This window comes from Leopardus geoffroyi, chromosome B3 (genome assembly GCF_018350155.1).
Source record: "Leopardus geoffroyi isolate Oge1 chromosome B3, O.geoffroyi_Oge1_pat1.0, whole genome shotgun sequence".
Lineage (NCBI taxonomy): Eukaryota > Metazoa > Chordata > Mammalia > Carnivora > Felidae > Leopardus > Leopardus geoffroyi.
In genome coordinates this window covers 134729982-134754612 of record NC_059337.1, presented here as the reverse complement: position 1 = coordinate 134754612, position 24631 = coordinate 134729982, and the positions used below count along the sequence as shown (strand labels likewise).

Sequence of the window (24631 nt, the reverse complement as noted above, 5' to 3'; positions counted from 1 at the left end):
TTTTTTTTCTTTTTTCTTTCTTTTTTTCTTTTTTTTAGTATTTATTTAATTTTGGGAGCGTGCAAGCAGGGAAGGGGCATAGTGAGGGGGACATAGGATCTGAAGCGGGTTCTGTACTGATAGCAGTGAGCCCGATTTGGCCCTCAAACTCCCTAACCTCGAGATCATGACCTGAGCCAAAGCTGAACGCTCAACCTGCTGAGCCTCCCAGGTGCCCCATATCTGGGGTTTTCTTTGATCAGCGTTTATAGAGCTTGTTGCTGCTGGGCTGCAGTAGAGCCCCTGCCTTCTCAGACCCCTGTGCAGGCTTCCCCTGGCCTGCTGCCTACTAGGGCACACTGGGGTATGTTGGAAGTTAACCTCGAATGCTGCTTAGAGACCTCAGGACAGGTTGCTTTGGGATGCGAGCCAGTAGTACTTGGGGCCTGCAGGGATTGAGGTGGGCTGCCTGTCCCCAGACTTAGGGGCCCCGGGCCTGGGCCGCTCAGTCCTTCTGGTGCTTTGTGTCAAGGAGAAGCACTACCTTGATGCACGGGTGTGTTTTTTGGGCCCATGTTTGTGTTTCAGAAAACAACGTTGCCCAGCTTTGTACATAAAACCTGATTTTCCAGGGTGTAGTGATGCACACCTCCAAGGGATTCACCCCAAGATTCTTGAATAATTTCTAAGTAATTAGAAGTATGCAGTACCATGCAGAGATGTGTCTGTGAATGGAGATTGACCTGCATGTGATAAAACCTTAGATTGGGAAAGACCCAATTACGATGTTTACACATCCAAAAACTAACAACAGAGAGATGGGGGGATATGTGACAAGGCAAATATAGCAAAACACTAATTACAGAATCCTGGTGATATGTGTATGGTGTTCAGAATATTTATTTCAACGTTCTAGTAGGCTTTAAAATTTCCATAATAAAATATAGGGGGGCGGTGGAAGGTAAAAAGATAGCAGTGGATGTTAACCCTTTTGAATAAGCTCATACATGATTAACATCAGCTTAATAGTTTAAAATACTGAACAGCCCCATGTGTTAGATCTCCATTTCTCAAGAGGTGGTCTGTATCCACCTGTATCTGAGTCCAGCATGCCTGTTCAAAATGCAGATTCCTGGGCCCCAGAAATGTGTGTTCTGAATGCTCTCTCGCAGATGGTTTTTCAGCATGGCCAAGCGTGAGGACCACAGTCGTATGAACAGGGTACTTTCCTCCAACTGCTGGCTTTTCTCTGCAAGAGGTGGGGTTGGCAAGGCTGACGGCTAGTCTGTGGGTGGACCTTGGCCTGAGGCTGCTTGTATGGAACTCGAGCCCCTGAGCGCAGGGACTAGGTCTTAATATGACGGCGTGGCCAGGGCCTGGCACACACAAGGCACTTGGTAATCACCCCACAAGTCAGGGAAAACCCCATCACTCAGCAATAAAAAGACTTGATCTGGAGAAAAGGACGGGAAGAATCTAGAGCTTTTTTCTCTTGGAGAATGGGGTAGTGGTAGGTGTGATGGTCAGGAGGGCAGAGAGAGGAACAGGATTGACACGTTCGTGCCAGCTCACATTGTGGACACCTACCCTGTGGGGGACGCTCTTCCAGACACGGAGAGTGGCAGGAGCGTGGCAGGCGGCCCAGGTGCCCTCCCTAAGAGCCTGTCGAGTCTCCCCGCTGAGAGACACATTAACGCCTATCATGGGAGGCAGCGTGTGCTCGTGCCTCATGGGAGGAAAAGATAAAAGGCCTTGGGGTTCAGGACAAGGGCAAAGTTAATTTTGGTTAGAAAAATATGGACCACAAATTTCCATGTTTTACTGTGAAGCTTCTGGCAGCTTTTCCGTGCCTCCCGGTGTAGTTTACGTGAGGGTTCACACTACAGGACGAGAGTGGTGTGGCCATCCCTGGGAACGGCAGGAAGCATGGGGTCGGTGCACCGGGTGGTCCTTGGCTTCTTTGCAAGCACTTGTCCCTCCTCGCTGCTGCCAGTGAGACTTGGAGGAGGACAGAGGCAGAGAGGCTGCCCGGACGTTCCTCTTGTCCTGTGATTTGGATTTGGCTGAAATTTCCAACAGCAGAGGACAGGTGCTTCAGTGCCATGTGCATCTGTGTGGGGTGGAGGTAAGACAGGCCTTGTCCTTGCTCCTGTGTGGGATTTATGGCTTCCTAGGCAGTGCTGGCCCCAAAGTAAACAGTCTGAGAGGCAGAGACCTAGCAGGACACAGTCCTAGCTGCCACCCCCCTTGCTGGGTATTCTGTAAAAGGGCATTGTGCACTATAGGAGCTGGTTTCCAGTGAGCTGATCCTAGCAAGCCCTGGGAGCTGACCGTACAGTGGCGGGGGGCGGCGGGGGGGGGGGGGGGAATGCTGTTGGCAAGGCAATTAGGAGCTGGGTTCATGATCAGTCCACCCAGCCCCAGATGCTCCCCATCCTCCAGAGCCCATTTTCCCACCTGCCAGCACGTCCCTGCCACTGTCCAGGGCAGGTGGAAGGGGGAGTGAGGGTCTCTGCCCTACCGGCCTTGTCTGTCGTTGCTCATGTGACCCCACAGCCTACACACAGGATGTCTTCCACGGGTATCCAAACTGGCCATTCTGCCTCTGTCTGTCCTTGTCCACATCCCTCCGCGTCCCCCAGCCTTCTGCTTCGCACTTCACCTCCTGCAGGCCCCAGGCAGTGCTTCATGTGACCCCGGGCAGTGCTCCTCACATGGTGCTGTGATGTGTGTTTTCCTGTTTCCTGCCCACACTGGGAGTTCCTTGAAGCCCAGGTCCGTGCCTGACTGACTTCGAGCATGTTGTGTAGCTTGGCGATGGCCAAACTACAGTCCATCTAGGGGTTAGACCTGGCCCCCCGTCCACCTTGTAAGTATAAAATTTTACTGGAGCACAACAGCATCCGTCCGTTCATACATTTTTCTGTGGCTGCGTTTGGTTCACCTGCAGGGTTGGATGGTTGTAACAAATTTATGACCTGAAAAGCTGAAAATACTTAACTGCCTGGCCCAGAGTAGGTGCACAGTAAGGTGTTAAAGAGCAGTTATAACTGTATTTATGAAGCTTTTTCCGCATGCTAGGAATGGTTAAGCTCCAACTACATCACCACGTGTAAGCCTCATGGTGGCCCACAGGGTTCAGCAGCCACTGCTAAACATGTTTTCATGGGAGAAAACTGAGGATTGATTTACAGTGTCTGCATTTTGCCGTCAGTACGGAGGTTGCATTGAAATGTGTCTGCCTGCCTGCAGGGCCTCTGCCTTGACAGGGAAGGAAATAAAGGCGGGGGAACTCACAGAGAGACACAGCGGTGTGGGGGGGTGGGGGTGGGAAACAGGTGCTCAGGAGGGGGTGATGGTGGCCCCTGCCTCAGACAACACCGTGAAAGGGCAGACGGAGGCCCCGCCTCCAGTGGTCCATGTGGGAATTTGGATGTCGTGTCGTGAGTGGGGAACGTTAAAATTCGGGGAACTGAGTAAGAACCTGGGACGTTCATTGTCTGTTTACACTTGGGACTTTGTGTTTCTCCATGTTTCTTAACGGCTTCTAAGGAGTGCTGATAAAATTCGGTACATAGGTAAAAACAGGGCAGACAAACCTGATGTTTGTACCGATCACCACACTCCTGGAGGCAGGTGAAGAAAGGGCAGGTGTTCTAGGGAGCCGAGCTGATGGCAGTGGGACGGGGCGAACAGGTGGAGTTTAGTGAGGGGGCGATCTTGGCTGAGTGAGCAGGAGGTCCACCTGCCCGGTGTGGAGTGCCCCTGTCCCCGTCCTGAGGACACCTCCGGACTGGCTTTCTGTTGCTCTAGGTTCCGGAGAGATGCATTGGGTACTGCGATCTGAGTGCAGCGGGGAGGAACCAGTGGTTGGTTTGATTCCGCCTCCCCTCCCCCTGCCCCGCACCTCTGGCATTTGGTTGTTGGGGGTCAGGGAGGCCCCCTGGAAACGAGTGTTGGCCTGTTGCTTGGTGGCTGGATGCCTGGGGAGTGCTGGGCTGACCACAGGGGCATGAGGGAATGCCCCTATCTCACTGGGCCTCAGGCACCGTGCACGGAGTATTTGACAAGCATTACTGCGTCTGATCCCGTATCGGCCCTACTTGTGTGCCCGTCACAGAAAGGAAGGATCCACAGTTGAGGGACATTCACTTGCTTCACATCCCATGGCTAATAGCGCATTGGCAGGCCTGGGAATCGGAGCCTGTCAGCCCACATTCCCGGTCACTGCTCCCAGTCAGCACGACAGATTAGCTGGGGCAGCTCTTTAGCCCCTTGGGGACCAGCCATCAGACCTGGCCCGTGACTCCCTAAATGTGGCCCCTCAGCTGTTCGCAGGGCTGGGTCAGGCTTTTAAATAGCCTCCTGGTTCAGTTGAGGTCAGGTCTACGGGGGGCAGGCTGGCTTCAGGCAGCTGCCCAGAGGGGAGGAATACAGATTCTCAGTCATCTGGGCTGAGCCCACGGCTTGCCATAGGAGCTGGGGCACAATTCCACCCAGCTCTAGTCCCTCCCTTCTGAGGTCGTGGGGTGTCCAAGACAAGCTGACGTACTTCTGTTGCCTAATATGTGGTGGAGGTTGATAAGGCCAGAGGATTGAGATATAGTTGAATAGTAGTTAGAAATCACCCTGTTCCATACTGTGTTTCACTCCTGGACACTCTTATCCGTCCCTGCCTGTTGGAAGTCGCTGAGTCCTTGAGGGCCCACCTCACATGCCCTGACTCCCCCCCACCCATCCCACCCCACCCCTGCTGCCCACCCGTTTTCAGCCAACAGTGTTATTGAACAAATCTATGAGGCTCACAAGGGCAGAAATGGAACAGCCCTACCCTGAGGAGTTTAAGGTCTGGGGCAGGAGGGCAGGCCACATTGCCTGACAGCGTGTCCAGGGCACTCTGGGAGCCCAAGTGCCTGGTTCAGCAAGCAGGACAGAGTGAATTTGCAGGCATTTCTCAGAGGGGGCAACTCAGGCTGGGTTTTGAAGGCTGATCAGGAGTTGGTTGTGAGGATGAAGGGGCAGTCTGTGCTGTGGGCACGGAGAGCCCAGTAGTGAGGTGATGGTGGAAAGTACTGGTGGGTGCAGCTGCTAGAACTCAGGGTGTGAACAGTGGGGGCAGTGGCCAAAGAGGAAGGGCCAGCCTTCCTTTCTGCTTGACACCCCCATGTGCTCTGGCTCACATCATTATGGCTGGTCTGGGCCTCTTTCCCACGTGAGCCCCTTGAGGATGAGTTGTCAGCTGAGGGCGGTGAAGAGAACACATGTCTGGACCTCTCTGGCCAGAGCTCAAGTCCCAGCTTCGCCCCTCAGCGGCTTTGTGACTTGGGGCTCATGGCTTACTTTAAGCCTCTTCATCTGTAAAAAGGGTCTGTCCCTGCCTCCCTCTCGGGGCTGTTGGGACGAGTGAGGTAGAGGGTGTGCCCAGGGCAGGGCCAGCTGCACAGTAGACAGGGTCTCCGACAGAGAGAGGACGTCTAGGTAATCTGAGTCTTAAACCCTTCACAGCTGCCACGCTTTGATCAGAACTGTGACCACTGACCGGAAGGCACGTGGTTTCCCCCTCAACCAAGAATCTTCAGTGCAGGGAAGACACACATGTAGTGGATAAGCAAGAGCTTCCCGGTTGTTAGGGGGGCAGGCCTTTGAAAACTCTGCAGACACATTCCCACATGTGTGTGTTTGCACGCACCGTGAAGGCGTTTTGGGAAACTGTCCCTCCAAGATCCTGAGTGGTGCCGGAAGGGCTCTGAGGAGAAGAGAAACCAAGAAGCCCCATAACAAAGAGGGAGGAGAAATGGAGCAAATGAGCCGAATTCCGTCGTGTGTGCTGGGCTGTCTGGTGCAGGAGCAAGAGTCCCACTGCCCCTCGCCCACAAAGGGGGTCTTCGAGGGAATGGCCATCACGTTCCACACCCAGCCTGTGCCTAATACACAGGGGGCCGGTAGCACTTATTTTGGGGGTTCCCTTTTGTTTGTGACCTGTCTCGGAGACTCCCCATTTCCAGAAAACTGCTGAGAACTGTTGTTCTTCCAAGAGTACGTATGTGACAAGTTCAGATAGGAGCTGGGTATGGAACGAAAGCTGATCTCAACAGCTACCTGTTCCCAGGACCCTGACTACAAAGTGAATGTTGAGTCTACAGGACTAGACTCAGCCCTCGAATCCGGGACAGACTTGTCAACCCCACCTCTTTCTTGTTAAGGAAACGGGGCTCGGGGCACCTGGGGGGCTCAGTCAGTTAAACATCCGATTCTTGATTTCAGCTCAGGTCATGATTTCATGGTTCATGAGTTCTCTGAGCCCCGCATCGGGGTCTGTGCTGACATCACAGAGCCTGCTTGGGATTCTCCCTCTCCCTCTCCCTCCCCCTCCCCCTCCCCCCACCCCACTTGCACCCGTGCTCATTCGCTGTCTCAAAAATAACAACTTTAAAACAGAAAGAAATGGGACTCAGCGAGGCCCCATGTCTGTCAGCAGAGTCCACTTGTCCAACCAGATGAGGTTTTAAATGGCAAACGTCTTCATACCATGGGCAGCATAGACATCGAGGAAGTGTCTACTGAGGAAGACACCAAATTCAACCATTTTCTTGATCCGGGGGCTTTTCTTTCAGTAAGGCATGCCCATTTGGCCTGGCCCAGTGAGAAAGGTGGGGGTGCCGAAAGGTGGAGACGTACCTCCCACCCCTGCACAGCGACCTCACCCCTATGTTGTGTGTTTTCAGTCCAGAACCCTGGTTGTGAGCCAGATGCCTTCATCTGACGGTTCTCGTGTATGTTTTTGCTGAGCAGGAGCTGAGAGAGGACAACATCATTTTAATCGAGACCAAGGCCATGCTGGAGGAGCAGCTGACTGCAGCCCGGGCCCGGGGCGATAAAGTTCACGAGCTGGAGAAAGAGAACCTGCAGCTGAAATCCAAGCTTCACGACCTGGAACTGGTATTGCCAGCTCCCGCCACTACATCCGAAACCGATTGGGGTGGTGTCCGGTTTATGCCGTGCCCTCCTCGGGGCTTTCACCCCTGGGCTCTTGCTGCCGCCGCCACGGTGGCTCATGAACCACGGTGGGCAGCTTGCTAAGCTCAGCGCGACTGAGTGGGCAGCACTCGACGCCCATGACACGGGACTCGACTGCTTGTGCTCTTCCGTAGGCGTGGGTGTACGTGCATGTCTGTGGCAAGAAGGTCCTTGCTGGCCTTCATGGTGCGGGTTGAGCTGTGATGTTGTGAGTCTCTGTACAGCCTCTTCAAGGTGTGTGAGGCCTGCTCGAGGACCCCAGAACCACCTGTCATCACATTACTTGCTTTAAAGCCCTGCATGGTGTGTCACTTTGTCAAGACAGCATTCAGTTAGAGACCTCAGGTCTCTGTTCATTACCTAGGTCACTGGGTCAGGGTATCTCTTAATGGCCGTAACTCAGCTGGTCCTGTGTTGGAGAGGTTTCCTTGCAGCTGTATTTTTTGGGAAGTGAGCCAGGTGCATGGCATCCCTTCATCCTGGGTGGGTAGGGGGGGACGAGGGCAGGTGCCTGGGGGTTAGAGCCTGTCCAGCGGGAGCCCCTGGCCACAGCCACACTCCTTCGCTCTTCCTGCACCAGGACCGGGACACAGACAAGAAACGAATTGAGGAGCTGCTGGAAGAGAACATGGTCCTCGAGATAGCCCAGAAGCAGAGCATGAATGAGTCGGTGCACCTCGGCTGGGAGCTGGAGCAGCTGTCCAAGAACGCAGACCTGTCCGATGGTGGGTACCGCCTGGGGTCTTCAGCCGGCCTGCAGCAGCTTTCTCATCCAGGGAGCCGAACCCTTGGCTCAGAATCTTCCGTGTCAGTCTAGCCATTCACCCCAAGTAAATAGGGTTTCCATCAAGAGCCATTTGGAATGGTTTCATCACAGCTCTCCCCAAGGAGAACATGAGGGGTCCGGCAGCTTTGGTGTCGGGACATGAAATGCAAATTAAGCGTTGCCAGCTTTCTCGTTTCCCATATGGACAGTCCTAGGAGCTTCCAGATTACAGCACGCTGACCCCCAGAGGACATGTTAGGCCTCTCTATGGATGATTGAAAGCTCTGGATGGCAGGTGACACCCCCAGTGGTCATTAATCTCCACTATACACGTACCCCGGGCATTATTTCCTCTGTTCATTTGCATAATTGGGCAAGATGGATGCAGTCTGTTTTCTGTCTCTCTGGGTGGGGATTGCTAAGTGGCTGCCCCTCACAGGACCCAGGCCTCTTCCTCTCCCCCCTGTGCCCAGCACCCCAGGCGAGGTGTTGGCTGGAGAATGGCGGGTGGGGCAGCAGGAAGCTCCAGCGCTCTGCAAACAATAAGCCAGTTCCTTTGTTCAAAAATAGTACACGTGCACCTGATAGTGTGAGTTAATGTTTACTTAGAACTGTACAGAGTGTGGGTAGGGTATTGGGTGGGTTTGGGGGGACTTCTTCATTTCTGATAAACATCCCTAAACATAATGGAGGGGTTACTGAAAGCAGCTGGGTATTTCTTCTCTTCAAGCTCCAAACCTAAAATACGTTGATTAAATTATTAATCAGTGTAAGAAGTTAGTTCTGCCTGTGCCATGGTGTCCGGGGGCTGTGGTGGGGCCTGAGGGTTGGTGGGGGTGGTTCACATGGATTCCTGCCCTGGGAGTTCAGGTTCACCGGGGAGGACCGCTGCCCCCTGGCGAGGCAGAGAGGTGGTGCAGGCTGCCTAGGACAGTATCAGACCAAAAGGGAGTGTTTCAGTGACACCCAAGGGCGGCTGTTGGAGTCGGAAGCCTCACAGATTCACACGACTGAGTGTGTTTGTGAGCCCTTTCAGGCCCATGATGATTATTTATTCTTGTGTTCCCAACTCCTAGTGCTTAGCGGGGAGCTCGTGGGCTTTGGTTTGAATGGTGGCATGTGAGCAGAGCCCGAAAGTGCTTGTGCATGTATGGTGTGGTGGCTTCTTGAGTCAGAGCTAGTTGGCCAGCCCAGTTTCCTTACCTGCAAAGTGGGGGTGATGCAGCCACCTCGCAGGATTGCCTTGAGTACCCAGTGATGGGAGGCAGTGAAACGTTACACTGTACATGGCCCACAGGCACTCTGGGAAGGGCTCCTCTTTCTTCCTGTCTTGCTCTTGTGTCAAAACTCCTCCCTCCCTCCTGCCCCCCATCTCTCTCTCTCTCTCTCTCTCTCTCTCTCTCTCTCTCTCTCTCTCTCACACACACACACACACACACACACACACACACACTGTCTCACAACTGATTGCTGGGGGTGCTAATGAGCGAAGCACTCAGTCAAGAGTCATTGGTGGTTTTGTGATAAACTGTTGGGTCCTCATTGTCTCTGAGGGCCTGCCTTTCACTGAAGGGGAAATGAGGCTTGTAATCAATTCCTTTGTTTAATGTGTGGAACCTTCACATTTATCCTCCATGAGTACAGAGCTTCAGTTTGGGATGATGACAAAGTCTGCAGATGGATGGTGGGGGCGGTTGAATCTAACCAGTGAGAATGTATCTAATGCCGTAGAACTGTACTGAAAACGATAAAAATGGTAAATTTTATGTTCTGTATATTGCACCACAATGAAAAATGTGATATTTCCCATGAATGCTGTCCCAGTGATCACAGGTTCTGAGTCAGTGGGGTTTTAGGTCAGGTTAGTTGGATTCGTAGCGCAGTTGAGACAGCCCTCTGTGCACACGTTTTTGCACATTGAGAGCGCATGTGCTCGTGGGTGCGTTAGTGCGGGGATGGTCAGCACTGCGGACACTCCATCCACCTCCACTGCTGCGTGCCTGTTGTTGCCTTTGGTCTTGAGGCCCTTCTGGTTTGTTGGGTCTGTACTGCTGTCCTTGGTGGGTGAAGAGACCTCAGAGAGGGATGTGGATGCCTTCCAGTTCTTAGGATCATGCAGGGGATCCAAACACACGTTTTTTTCCCCAGCTTGATGTGCTTGCTATGAAAGCCTTCAGTTCTTGGTACCTCCAGGCCCTAGCGTGATGAGTAAACAGCAGGTGGGGGAGGCCATATTAGCCATACAGTGTGGTAAGGCTCCCAGAGCTGAGCATGGTTCTCACGGGACAGAAGAGGACAGGACAGCCCTGATCCCTTCTCTCAGGGGCTTTCACATACATTCCTTTTTCCTTTCCAGAAAAGCCCCTTAAGTTACCTAATATTATTCACCTGCTATGGCAGGATGGGGCCAAGAACTCCTGTCCCCCGACTCTTGGGTCTGTGCCCCCTTCTTCATTTATTTGTATCTGAGTTCTAGAAGCAGAGTAGATAATCTGCCTTTTTCTGTCTTTGGCTCACATTTTCATCTCACTTAGAATTTTAAAGCAATTTATATATACCATCTCATTTTTTTCCAGTACAATTGTGAAATTACAAAATCTCTGTCAAAAGGATGGCAAGTATCTGGCATACATCCCCACACAGTTGCTGACCACTTGTGGCAGACATAACTAGTCAATTATCATGTTCCTCCTGCTGAACCTCCCAGAACCGGCCCAGAAATGTCTCCTGTTTGCCATCTCTGTTGGTCTGTACAGTCCTTGAGTGCACAGTCAAGTTAGCAGCTTGGTAAAAACAGTTCCCAGCACTTAGTCTGTGACTTTTACATTGGCCCCTCCTCTATGAGCTGCTTTCTTCTTAAGCTCCTGGTTGCTCCCCCAGACCCCAGCTGAGCTGGCAGAGGGACTGGAACAACCGGAGAAGGTCTCTAGCGTGCTGACCATAGCAGCACCGCATGGACTGGGGGCGAGGCACCCAGCTGATCCCGGGGTGGGGAAGAGAGTGGAAGCAGAGTGTCTCCTGGAACCTGGACTGTGACCCAACTTTGTGTTTCAGCCTCCCGGAAGTCATTTGTGTTTGAGCTGAACGAATGTGCCTCCAGCCGCATCCTGAAGCTAGAGAAGGAGAACCAGAGCCTCCAGAGCACCATCCAGGGGCTGCGGGATGCATCCCTGGCGCTGGAGGAGAGCAGCCTGAAGTGCGGGGAGCTGGAGAAGGAGAAGCACCAGCTCAGCAAGAAGGTAACCCCAGCCGGGGGTGGGCGACCTCCTCCCCCAGCCCTTGTCTATAATGTGCAGCCAAGCCAGGCAGAGCGTTCAGGTGTTGGTGAGTGTGCACAGCTGGGAAAAATCCAGAATCCACTGCAGGCACAGTTCATTATAATAGAGGGATAAGCGTGTCCTTGACCCGAGGCAGCATGGCTTGTCCCTGCACCACAAATGCAAATGTGGCCCCAGTGTGACTAGACCTCTGTGTGCCTTGTCTTCATCTGCGAAATGGGGTTAATGGGGGTTGTAAGGATTTTATGGGTTAGTGTAAGTAGAATCGGGCACATACATAATAAGTGCTCTATGAAAAGAACGCGCTGTTAAAAAGCATAGGATGGGGCACGGGAAGAGGAATCGGTGATGTCAGACATGCCTGCGTGCGTGTGTGTATAGGACACTGATGGACTATTTTAGGGCATTGCTGGTGGTAACACAAGGTCAAACCACACCTCTTTCTCTTGGTTTATGGGGTGAGGAAGAAGAGATGGCCAAATTGCATTTGCCTTTCAGGACAACTGCTGGGTCTTTGATTTAGCACTGTAGAGCCCAAACCTCTGGGAGGACAGACAGAGGCTCCCAAACCGTCTTTGTTCTCCAGTTACGAGGACCCCTGTTCGCCCAGGGGATGCGGATCGGGTCCACGAAAGGGCAGTTGAGAGCCAGGGATTGCCTGCATGTGTTGGTCACAGGGCCTCAGTAGACATCACCCACACTACAGACAGCGCACCTGCGTCGTGGGCTATCCACGCACCAGCTGCCAGATTGCAGCTGAGGGAGAGGACAAGAGTGCTCTTGCCTGCTGACCACCGTGCAGGGCCGATGCTTCTGGGTGTCTGTCCCGACCTGCCCACTGTCTGGCCAGTGTCATTGACTGAGGTTGCACCGGCAGGGGGAGGAGCTTGAGCTGCAGACAAGAGACTGGGGTCCACTGGTGCTGGCCCTGCCTGCACTTCCTCTCTGGGGGAGGCTTGGGGCATCCCCTCCTTCTATAAAATGGTCTCTCCCATCCCCTCCTGGGACTTCCCAGGCTCGGTTACTCGCCCTTCTGGTCCCTTTGAAGCATTGTGTGCTCCGCAGCGTGGTAGGTGCCAAAGTCTGTCATCTCTCATAGGACAATGGAAAACACACTCTCTTGTGTTCTGTGTCTTAATGTAGAGCAGCGTGTGGAGGGCGACTAGATGGTTTGGGTGTTTAGATTCACATGGGCCTAGCACAGGAAATGTCTTTATAAATGGCAGTCTGACCTCAGCCAAGATTAAAAAAAAAAAAATTTTTTTTTTTGACCTTTTGAGAAATGAGAACCTTCAATTCCACAGGTCCTCACGGGTCTGCCGTAGAACGCTGTGCTGAAATCTTGCTGGCCCAGCTCCCAGCCAGCCTCAGAGGTTTTCCCTCCCCTTGGGGTCCACCCTGGTCCCTCCTCTGCACAGACAGGACCGGCAGTGGGTGCTGCCTGCCCAGCATTATTTCTGAGCCCCCATCTCTCAGTCCCACCTCCTGCTTCCTCTCTGGATCGTTTCTCCGGGGGGCTAGCAGCCCTCCCTGCCACAGCCTATGGGAGCATATCTTGGCACAGCATCCCTGGTAAAAGGGAGGTGCCACTGTTCCCAGACTGGAGCCATCCTGTGTCCGGAGCCAGGAGCCCTGGGGAGGGAGTCCTTCTGCCCACTGGAGTACCTCTTCTCCCTGTCCTCAGCCTGCCTGGGGTCTGGCTGGATCTGTTCTGACCCAGCGTGGGTAGTTACGTTCTCTCCGCACCATCCAGCTTGGTACAGAACACCGGAGGGAGCCCGTCAGCTCCTCTGGAATTGCCTTTCCCCAGCCTTGGTCACCTCACTCTGCGCTTCTCTCCATGGAGTGTGCCTCAGTCACCAGCTGGCATTTCTTGGTCAATAGGTGAACCACCAACCCAGCTGAGCCCCACAGGGGACACATCCCCAACAGTGACTCATGGAACAAGGGAGGGCACCGCCTTGGGACGAGTCCAGACAGCACAGCTACCCTGGGAGGTGTCTACAAAGGAGGGTTAAGGGCCAACCAGGACACAGTGACCTGGAGGCCCTTCCCGCCCCCTGCCGAGCTAGCCCGGCTCTCCCATCATCCTGCACGTAGCCCAGGCTGCAAGCTTGCTTAGGTTCGGGATGTCTGTGGGAACCATCGTTCCCCAAAGTTAATATCTTCCTTCTAATTAATGAAATTTTCATGGGACTTAGAGAAACTGCCTCGCCCTCGTGACTATAACTGTGTCAATACATTGCAAGTTGAACGCCTTGAGCTAAGAAGTAAAGAATCCTTAGTTTCAGAGACAGGAAGGCAACCCGTTGAGGGTGTGTACAGATCCGGAGCTGAGGGGAAGGCCCCTGGCACCCACATGCTCTGGGAGTCCATAACCTGAGCCAGGTACTTGAGGAAGGATGGGAAGCCCTCTCAGGGCTGACAGGCCTACGGCCAGCTCACATCTCAGCCCCGCGAGCTCCCCCAGGGCCACTGCGGTCCGTCGGGGATGGGTAAGAATAGGGGCTCCAATTCCATGGCAGAAAGAACCAGAAAGGGAGAAAGATGGCAGTGGGCATCCAGCAGTGATAGGTGGGATGTGGGGACATCGTGTCTTCAGACTAGAAGCAAGAACAATCAGAAATGCAGAGGCTGGAAGAACATTCCTTTCTCCAGGAAAGAAGGGGCAGCCAGGGTAAAGGATTACCAGCGAGGTCAGCGGGTGAGCTGGGAAGGCAGGGGGCACGCACCACAGGCTGATGACAGTGCCTGGGAGCAGGTCTGGGGTCACCCACTGGTGTGCATCCTAGCCCTGCTGTGTCCTCACTGTGAGGCCTTGGGCAAATCACTTAGTTGCTCTGGCCCAGAGTCGTCCACTGCGTGATGGTCAGTAATAATTGCCTGTTCCCTTACCCGTCACTGGCAGGACGCTCTTGGGGAGGGTCTGCTGATATTGGCACACCTGACACCTGCCAGATGCGTGCTGAGCACTTGATGGGATAGCTCATGAAGATGGACGCCGCTGGCCCAATGTCATTTACCGAAATTTGCTCATCATGGTCCTGTTGTTAGCAGGAAGGGACCAGACTCTGAACCCGTGTCCCTCTGACACCAGTCAGTGCCATTTCCCCAACTCCTGTCCCCAGTGATAAGGAGTTTGGGGTTGGCAGGGAGGGACAGCAGCCCCCACGAAGCCCTCAGACTGTAAAAGGTGACATGGGCATCACCTGGGAGCCAAGTTGTAGGCCCTGCCTTCAGCCTGCCAAGTCAGAATCTGCATTTACCACGATGACAAATGTGGGTATCGGGCATGATAAAGTGTGATAAGCCCTGAGCTAGGTAGTTCATGTTTGGGAAGGATGGACGCTGGTGGGTCTTAGCCAAGAGCATGGCACCCAGGAGGTGATACAGGTGGTCATCCAGGCAAGATGGGAGTGTGGTCCAGGGGCACATGGGTGGTTCAGTCAGTTGAGCATCCAACTCTTGATTTCAGCTCAGGTCATGATCTCACGGTACATGAGTTCGAGCCCCAAGTTGGGCTCTGTGCTGACAATGCAGAGCCTGCTTGGGATCCTCCTCCTCTGTTTCTGTCTGTCTGTCTGTCTCTCTCTCATGCTCTCTGCCCCTCCCCCACTTGCACGCATGCACACACACACTCTAAAAAATAAATAAACTTAAAAAAAAAGATGGAACATGGTCAGGCCTGGGGTAGTCAGGGGGCATGTGGAGGGGGAGGGGCACAGGTAGAGAGGACAGGACTTGCTGACAAACTTATTGGAGGGTGAAAGTGGAAGGAGAGATGCATCAGAAGACTGCTCTGAGCAGCTGGGTGAACAGGTGTGTCCCCAACTTAGGTGGCCTTTGTGAAGGAGAGGGTAGGAGGGTGAGTCCAAAGTCCCTGCAGGGCATCCAACAGTGGTGGCTGGTGGCCCCTAGAGCATGTGCTTTGACCCTTGAGAGCGTGGACAAGGCCTGAGACAGAAGCGAGGGACCTGGGTGTGGCTAAGAACTTTTGGCAGTGAGGATGAGCAGGGGTGGGGTGAGAGGGAGGCTGACTGGTTGGTTGGTGCCCAGGACCCTCCCCTCTTCCCTGAGTGCACCCTGAAAGTGCAAGGTGTGAGCTAAGAGTTGAGATTGCTACGGAACAGCACCTGATGTTTTTCCTTGAGAAGAGGCCTGTGCAAGTATTCTGTGAGGCTGGCAGGGTTTTGGTTTGTCTTAAAACGTCGTTCACTTTGTGAAAGTGACTTTTGCACTGGCTGGGTCTTCTGGCTCTACAGATTGAAAAGTTACAGACCCAGCTAGAGAGAGAGAAGCAGAGCAACCAGGATTTGGAGACCCTGAGTGAGGAGCTGATCAAAGAGAAGGAGCAGCTGCAGAGTGACATGGAGACCCTGAAGGCCGACAGAGCCAGGCAGGTGGGTGCCTCCGGGATGAATGCTCTTTCTCGCCTGTCTTGGGAACTCTGCCTACGAGGGGAAGAGTCCAGGATTATAGCCACTTCCTGTAATTGATGAGTGATATGTGTGTTACCACTGACCCAGCTTAGCTGCCCTCAAACCAGCCATTTTTAGCTGACGGTGCAGGAACAGGGGTCAGCTTTTGCCTCCCAGGTGACAACGGCAGTCCTGGTTTTGATTGTCGTGATTTGGGAGAGGAGAGAAAAGGTGTGCGTGGCCTGTGGGTGGAGACCAGATGGCCTGCAGTGCACAGGACGGTCCCTCAGGACGAAGAACAGATCCAGCTGTAAACGTCTGTCGTGTCCAAGCAGAAAACCCTGGCAAACCTTTGAGCTTTATTTGGCTCACGCTATAAGAGGTCCAGGGTGGGCAACGCAGTGCTGGTGCAGTGGCTCAGTGATGCCAGCCAGAAGCCAGGCCTCTCTCTACCTGTCCTGCCAGGCCTAGCTATTGCACATCCCCAAAGTATGGGCGGGAAAAAGGTCACCATGCCCAGGGAGAGCGTCCTGCTGGGTGCCAGGCATGTTCAAGTCATGGAGCTGACACTCTCCCTGAACCTGAAGGACGAGGAGGGGACAGAGATGCTGTAGATCAGTGGGGGGAAGAGAGGGGAGTGTTCAAGGCAGAGGGAACATCACGTGCAGCGTCTGCAGCGGGGGAGAGTGGCATACGGGGAGGCCACAGGTGGCAGGCTCAGGTCGTGGGGGTCTCCAGGATGAGGAGTACCAGAGAAATCCCTTTCATTCTCATTCTTGTAAATAAGAGGAAAAGAAGTGGTTTACATTTGTGAATCGCTGTGACTGCTGTGGATGTGTTTGGCTTGAACTGAGTAATGACTGCCCTTGACCTTGGCCTGGGAAGCAATGGGATGGCTCTGGGTGGTCCTTCAGGGGCCTACAATTTATTCTCCTAGTTTGGACCCAGGTCACTGAAATTTATCCACGCAACAGCCACCTCGTGTGTCATTCGCGTTATATTTCTCCGCAGATCAAGGATCTCGAGCAAGAAAAGGATCATCTCAACCAAGCGGTGTGGACGCTGCGGGAGAGGTCGCAGGTGAGCAGCGAGGCCCGGGTGAAGGACATCGAGAAGGAGAACAAAGCCCTCCACCAGACGGTGACGGAGACCAGCAGCAGACTCAGCAAGCTGGAATTCGAGAAGCAGCAGCTGCACAAGGACTTCGAACAGGTGAAGGAGAAGGTGGAGCGGGTGGAGGAGCTGGAGAAGGAGCTGCACCGGCTGGAGAAGGACAACGAGAAGCTGGCCAAGAAGGTGGCCTCCCTGAAGACCGCCACCGAGAAGGTGGACGCCCTGGAGCGCGAGAGTCGGGGCCTGGCTCTGGAGAACCGGAAGCTCAGGAAGTCTCTGGACACCCTGCAGAACGTGTCCCTGCAGCTCGAGGGTCTGGAGCGGGACAACAAGCAGCTGGACGAGGAGAACCTGGAGCTGCGCAGGATGGTGGAGACCATGCGCTTCACCAGTGCCAAGATGGCTCAGATCGAGAGGGAGAACCAGGAGCTCGAGCGGGAGAAGGAGGAGCTGAGGAAGAACGTGGAGCTGCTGAAGGCCCTGAGCAAGAAGTCCGAGCGCCTGGAGCTCAGCTACCAGGGCGTGAACGCCGAGAACCTGCGGCTGCAGCAGACCCTGGAGAGCAGCAGCCAGAAGTCCCAGGCCCTGGAGCGAGAGCTCGGCGAGCTGGAGGCCGAAAACCAGGTCCTGCGGCGCGACCTGGAGGCCCTTCGGCTCTCCCACAAGCAGCTGGAGAGGGCTGAGAAGGACAGGAAGGCCCTGGAGCAGGAGGTGGCCCAGCTGGAGAAAGACAAGAAGCTGCTGGAGAAGGAGGCAAAGCGGCTATGGCAGCAGGTGGAGCTCAAGGAGGCGGTCTTAGACGACAGCACCGCGAAGCTGTCTGCCGCCGAGAGGGAGAGCCGCGCCCTGGACAAGGAGCTGGCCCGCTGCAGGGACGCGGCCAGCAAGCTGAAGGAACTGGAGAGGGACAACAGGGACCTCACCAAGCAAGTCACCATGCATACGAGGACGCTGACCACCCTGAGAGAGGTGAGCTGGCACCGGCAGGCCCCTCCCCCGTGGTGAGGGGGTGGGGGTGCGTGCCTCCCGAGCAGACGTGAGACTGTGTGTGTGTGTGTGTGTCCTCCCTGATTCTGAACAGAATAAGGTCTGCCGGTGCGAAGAACAAAGGGAAAGCACTGGTTCTAATCTCCCTGCCCAGAGATGACCACTGCTCGTAGTCTGGCCGATTTTATCCCGTCATTCCCCATGTGCGTTTGTACATACACACGCTTGACATCGTGCGTCCCTGCATCCTAAGCTCTTCTGTTGTTTACTTACCCTGCCTTTCTTTTCTCATTACAGTAAGTAAGATTGAAGCCATGGATTTCTAATGGCTACAGGGTTTTAATGCTGTAGATTTACTGCAATTAGTTTTTGGACGTTTAGGTGGTTTTCCAATTCTTTTCATTATTTTAGATACCACTGGACACTTGCATACATATATCTGTTTTCTCAGGCTATATTCCTAGAAGCAAAAGTGGGGGTTCTAAGGGTATGAACATCTTAAAGTTTCTTGCTAAGTTGGCATCCTACTGTTTCCCCAGTATTTATTGCATGGGCCCTCTGGGGGTTCCTTCAGTGTTTAAGGGGGAATAAACTGCTTTAGTAAATGACTTCGGCATCTGAATGGCCCGGCACAGAAGTTGAGTCTCACGTAGGTAGGAGTTGAGTGTGGCTGTTCACGGACAGCCTTAAATTCAGTGACTTGGGCACCTGGTTTCTCCCGTCCTGTGGCTCGGCCATCCCGCAGTGGAGTCCTCTTCTGGCTGTGGCGGTAAATGAGGAAGACAGTGAGTAAGAAAGACTGCACTCCACTGTGCAGAACGCGGTCACACGGCTGCACCTAGCTGCAGGCGAGGCTGGGGAACGTGTTTCAGCGGTGTGCCAGGGGAGAAAAGGAAATAGATTTGGTGAACACAGGGATGTCTCCATGTTCATGTGCGGGAAGATCGTAAGGCTATGGGAGAGAGAGTTCACTAATATGACCCCTAGTCCCTGTCTCTGGAAGCAGAAGATAAGTTCTGCCGTGGTCACACTCAAGCCCGGAGTCATAGCAGCTCATCACGCCAGGGACTGACTTCTCATTCGCGAGAGTCCAGGTGACTCCCCGGGAGCCTGTCATCTGTGCTATGACACAGCAGTCCAGGCTGCTTTGATTTATGGCTCCGCCTTCTCAGCACAGGGCTTGGGCAGTTGCTGAGGCAGGACAAAGGCAGCTGGAAGGTCACACACCAGCTCTGCTGTGCTGCAGCCAGGAGGTGACCCACAGCATGTCCACCTACCACTCACTGGCCAGAGCTACCGGGTAACTGGGACATTTGGGGTGAGCTGATGGAGTGTTGGGCGAGCGCCATGCTGTCACACAGCCGTCGAAGGCCTGAGGATTTGGTGGGGGGTCAGCTTGCATGCCAAGTAGCTGGGGCACTGGGCAGAGAGCAGTACCTGCCTCGAGAGCTTCGAAGATGGGTGGGAGTAAGAAGGGGGATCTACATACAGTAAGTAAACCACCTAAATGAGAGCAACTGCTTTTGCAGAATAAACCACAACCAGAGTTTTTAGTAAAATCTTTATCTCTTTTGTCCTTTTTTCTGTTCCAAATTCTCTGCAAGGAGCATTTAATTCCATTACTGCACAGAAAAGGTAATCGTGTTAGAATTCAAAGCTCCTACTCAAAGGTCAACATAAATGGCGTTGCACAAACACACGTCCTTCCCGTATCACCATGGAGGCCGGGAGGCTGGGAAAGCGTGTCTGTCCCTTCCCTTTGGAAGACGTCCCTGGGGTTCACCTGTCCCGTGGAACTGTCTGCTCAGCCCTCAGGACACCTGAGTCAGCCATGACTCGGGAAGACGGCTCCTCGGGCTTGAGAAGGGCCTGTGCCAGGCCCTCCGTGCTGGGCTTCTGTCCCACGCGCATCCTCTCCCTGTCCTGGCAGGACCTGGTGCTGGAGAAGCTCAAGAGCCAGCAGCTGACCAGTGAGCTGGACAAACTGAGCCAGGGGCTGGAGAAGGTCGGCCTCCACAAGGAGCTGCTGCTACAGGACGAGAGCAGCCATGGCGACACGTGAGGACCTCCCTGCCGCGGTCTGTGGGCTCTTACCCAGGGCTGCATGCCGCATGCTCCCAGCTCCAGAGCTCTGTTCACTCTGCCTACCTTGGGGCTTGTTGTCTTGTGGTCTTTATGAGGGGCTTGTGTCCTTTACAGATCATCTCCCTGGAGGTTTGCAGGGAGGGGTGAAAGGAGACTGTCTTGTCCAGTGGAAAGGCTTCTCAATTTTTTTTAAATACACTTTTTAGAGCAGCTTTAAGCTCAAAGCCAAGTTAAGGGGAAGGGACAGAGATTTCCTGAATGCCCTGTGCCGCCCCGCCTCAACCCCTGCCCGGCATAGCCTCCCTGTAATCCGTATCCCCACCAGGGTGGTGCATGTGTTACACTTGATGTGCCTCCACTGACCCATCATCACCCGAAGTCCACAGTTTACATTGGAGGCCGCTCTGGATGGTGCACATTCCATGGGTTTCAACCCTTGTGTAATGGTTCAGCCCTTCTCTGTAATGGCAGAATGGTTTCTCTGCCCTGAAAATCCTGTGTTCCACCTATTCATTCCTCTTTTCCTGGTCCCAGCCCTTTAATTTTCAAACATTTAACCATTGTAGTCTTTGCCTGCAGTTCTTTCAGTAACCGTCTCATTGTTCAAAGAAATCCAGTATCATGGATTTTTCCTGGACTTGTAACTGAGAAGATCCACAGGACAGATAACGTGTGACATGCCGTCGGTGTGGTGAAAAGGCTACCACTTACCTAGCTAGCATTGTAGTCTTGGGCAAATGGCCTAATCTTTTCTTTTTCTTTCTCTTTCTCTTTTTCTTTTTCTCTTTCTCTTTCTCTTTCTCTTTCTCTCCCTCCCTCCCTCCCTCCCTTCCTTCCTTCTTAATGTTTATTTTTTAAAGAGAAGTGAGTCAGGGAGGGGCAGGGAGACAGAGAGAGAGGAGAGAGAGAATCCCAAACAGGCTCCTTGCTTGTCAGCACAGAGCCCAGCATAGAACTCCGTCTCACAAAGTGTGAGATCATGACCTGAGCTGAAATCAAGAGTCAGATACTTAACCGATTGAGCCACCCAGGTGCCCTGTGCTTAATTAACCTTTCTGAGACTAACTTTCCCCATCTGTAAAATGGCCTTGATGATACCTTCCTCTAAGACTATGCCTGTAAGACTACAGCAGTGATGTCTCATTGGAGGGTGTCACAGGTGTGTGCAGGGAGCCCCGGGGAGGGTTCTGGGTGATGGCTTTTGGCTCCTACAGTTCTTCTGGGCCAAATGCTGCAGAATAATAGGGAAAACGAGCTTAATGGAGGAGATAGGTGTTGGTAGCTGGGAGACTGGGAGCTTGTGGGTGGAAGAGGCAGATAGGTACAGTTGTGTCTTTGTATTTTTCAGAAAGTTCAAGATTTTGGAGGACAGAAATGACTCATTAAAAACAACATTAGCCCTGAAAGAAGAAACGATTGTGTTTTTAGAAGCTCAGATGGAAGAGAAGGCCAGCCTGAACCACCAGTTGCAGAACGAGCTCCAGGTGGTAAGATCTGGCCCCCTTCGGTGCCACACTGTAAGTCCCAGTCATGAGGCCCCTGCCCCACCTTTTCCAACCCCTCACCTGGGGGTAGCAGAGGGCCGGCCTGGATGCCCATTTCTCGGAGCAGATGTGCTGAGATGCAGGGTTCTGAGCGGGGGAGCTACCATCACAATCCTGTGCATTGGGGCTGGACAGGATCAGATGGCTGGGAGGAGAGGATGCCACATTCAGAGCAGCACTGAGTCTGCTAGGCAAGATCGGGAACACCAGTGAGGACCAGTGTGAGATTATGAGCATCAAGACCAGACAGAGGCCTCGAGTCTCTTGGGCACCCTCACATGGGACAGGTGGGCGTGGGTGCACAGGTGCTTCATCAGGATGTCCACTCCTGGTGATATGTGCTCTTCCAGCTCTCCTTTGCTTCTTTTAAGCAAAGCCTTTTTTTTTTTTTTTTTTTATGGTTATTTATTTTTGAGAGAGAGAAGGAGTAGGGGAGGGGGAAGAGAGAAAGGGAGACACAGGATCCGAAGTGGGCTCTGCACTGACAGCAGCGAGTCCGATGCGGGGCTTAAACTCCGGAACAGATCATGGCCTGAGCTGAAGTTGGACGCTTAACCAGCTAAGCCACCCAGGCACTCCCCCAACCCCCCGCCCCTTCTGCTTTTTGAAGCCTTGGCACATTTCTTGGCTGCGTGATTGAACAAGGAATCTAGAACAAAGTGGTTCTAGAGCTGGAAGGGGCTTTGTAACATCACCCGGTCCACGTCCCCAGGCTCATCTCCATTTGATGGAGTGGACAGCTGAAGCTCGGGAAAGCGAGAAGACTTGCCAAGGTCATGTGGTTGAAGTTGAGACCGAGGCAGATGTCTGGAAGGAGGGGGAGCACAGGGTGGGTTATGTATGTCCCCTGCAGAGCAGAAGGACGGTGTCTGGCTTATCACTGGTGCCAGGTGAGGGGTTGGGTTTGCTATGGGGCTCTCCTCTAGCCACGAACTCAGAGCTCTGAGCCAGCCTTTTCCTGCCCCAAGTCTGCTTTTCCTGCTCCCACCCCACAGTTGAAGACCGAGTGTGAGGTCCTTAGGCAGAACCAGCAGGAAGGGAAGCACTTGGAGAACTCTTTCAAACACCCTGTGGACACTCTGGTCACCGGTCTCCAGGGGAAGGAGCCCTGGGGACCCAGCCACAAGGAAGCCACCATGGAGCTGCTCCGAGTGAAGGACCGGGCCATCGAGCTGGAACGGAATGTGAGTGGGCTGCCCCCGCTGCGGTCGTTGAGAGAGAGAGCGAGTGAGCGCGCAGTGCACTCTGTTGATTGTCCCAGTGATAGGCCGCCATTACCATAAAGGACACGAGACGTCAGATTCTGTTGAGATTTACCCAGATCCAGCTGAATACTTCTTGAGTTGTCCTGGCAAGTCCTATGAGCTGCTTGTCATTTGAGATCTCGTCAGCCTTTCTAGCGGAAAGGAGCGCGTTCACACTTTCCCATGGTGAATCCCTGTCTGCCTGCCCATCAGACTTGGCCCTTGGCTTGTACACCAGCCCCCGTTTCCACAGTGTTCCCCTAGGGGTTGACAGACCATGGCCTGCCAGCCCACGGACGTATGCTTTGTTACGTATTGTGTGTGGTCTTCCCACCCTCGTGGCAGACGTAAGTGGTTGCAGTGGAGACCACATGCCTGGAAGACTGCAGAATTCTGTCCGTCCCTTTACAGAAGTTTGTCAGTGCGTGTCTAACCCCCTGATGTTGTCGGACTCTCCCAACAACCTAGTGAAGCGGGTAGTGATGATCTTCATCATTTGACAGATGAGAAAGTGGAGACAGGTTAAGAGACTCGACCCTAGGCCCCATGCTAGTAAGGGACAGCACTGGACTGTAACCCGTGTGTCCTGACCCAGTTGGTGGCATATTTTACATGGTATCTCTCAGTCTGCTGGGACGTGAACCGCTTTATTCTGTCTGTTGTCGCTCCTGAGTAGGGTGAGGTGTGGCCACAGGCTTTGACTCCCTGTCCTGTGGGAGAAGCTCACAGAACGGCACTTGTGGGGTGTTCAGCAGAAAACAGAAGCATTACAGAGAGAAGACCCTGCACGGCTTTAACCCCAGCTTGCCTTTGCCTTGCACTCAGATGCTCAGGTTTGAAGCCATATCGCCATTAGGTGAATGCATTTCTGTCTGGAAAGCACATACCAAAAAAAAGTAGTTCTCTCCCCTCCCCCCCAATTCTGTTGATTGTCTTTTCCAAGAGGGAAACGTTACTTGTCTCACCTGTTGGATTCTGGCTTTAGTCCCCATAGCATCAACTCTCGAGTGTTGCTTCCCACCCCAGTGCCTGTGGCCGGTTACATTCCCCGAGCTGGTGTCTGACGGGCCCCGTGCTTCCTCATCCCCTAGAACGCAGCTCTGCAGGCAGAGAAACAGCTGCTCAAGGAACAGCTGCAGCACTTAGAGACCCAGAACGTGGCCTTCAGCAGTCAGATCCTGACACTGCAGAAACAGAGTGCCTTCCTGCAGGAGCACAACACCACGCTGCAGACCCAGACGGCCACGCTGCAGGTGAGTGAGGGCCCAGCCACAGGCATCACGTAGAGACCGGCCTGCCACACTGGCTCCTCCGAGCACGGGAGAGTCTCGGCACATTTATTTTGCGTTGGCTCATTGCAAGCAGCGGGGCCTGGCCTGGGGGTCTTTGAAGGTGGTGCGGGTTTGTTTCCAGTGACTGAGCCCGTGGCTGCAGGGCTGGAAACTTGCTCTGCCCGGACTTGCCTGTTTCTCAAAGTCTCTTCCATAAGCTTTGACCAGGAATGAGTTGGAAAAGAGGTTCTGGACTCAAATAAGTCGATTTTATTTACTATAAAACCTGGCAGAGTCTCTGTTAAGCTAGTGTGAATTTTTAATCTCCACGAGGGACGTATAGGGCATCAAGTAGCTGCCAGGCTTTTGAGAGCTTCTAGTGAAACTGGTATTCCATGCCGCATATTCAAGGACATTGGTTTTTATTTACGGTTAATACATTGCGAGGAAATGAATTAATCGTTCATTAATGCAGTTTCTGAGAAAAGCGTTTGAAAACACGGAACATGGGTCAGGACAGTAAACGGGAAACTATTAGGCAAAGATGTTGGAATTTGTTGTATTAAAATAACAGAATTGGATATTGGTTGTTGGTTTTGGTGGTGGTGGTTGTGGCCAGGTCTTCGTCTGGGCTTCACGTCAGTAAAAGTGGCCCCAGAGTGAGTCAGGCAGTGCTGCCTCTTCAGTTTTCTGATAGTTTGGGATGTTGTGGGGTGGTGGTTCTGTGAGCATCAGTTAGGGTGGCTGGTGGTGGTGACCGGGTATTCTACAACGTCACTGGTTTTCTACTTGTTCTAGGAAACAGGTGTGTGAAAGTAGCCAAAGAGGGTGCCCGGGAGCTTCTCCAGAGAAAGGACATAATTGGCCCCGAAAGGTCCCATGTAGGGAGGGCGCAGGACCAGAGCCATCTGACAGTCTGGTGCTGCCTC

The 24631-nt window shown here is 53.4% G+C and overlaps 1 protein-coding gene across 4 annotated transcripts in view; it reads left to right on the top strand.

Moving 5' to 3' along the window:
* Positions 1–24631, top strand: part of CCDC88C (coiled-coil domain containing 88C) — a 129330-nt gene that overhangs the window by 74573 nt on the left and 30126 nt on the right. For 2 of the 4 annotated variants that reach the window (XM_045451880.1, XM_045451883.1), the window contains 10 exons: positions 6772–6918; positions 7577–7721; positions 10817–11001; positions 15303–15440; positions 16470–17540; positions 19489–19616; positions 20992–21130; positions 21900–22016; positions 22183–22371; positions 23523–23684. In XM_045451880.1, coding sequence (XP_045307836.1) covers positions 6772–6918; positions 7577–7721; positions 10817–11001; positions 15303–15440; positions 16470–17540; positions 19489–19616; positions 20992–21130; positions 21900–22016; positions 22183–22371; positions 23523–23684 — 2421 coding nt within the window. The remainder of the gene's footprint in view (positions 1–6771; positions 6919–7576; positions 7722–10816; positions 11002–15302; positions 15441–16469; positions 17541–19488; positions 19617–20991; positions 21131–21899; positions 22017–22182; positions 22372–23522; positions 23685–24631) is intronic. The other 2 variants (XM_045451882.1, XM_045451881.1) reach the window with 2 other exon arrangements.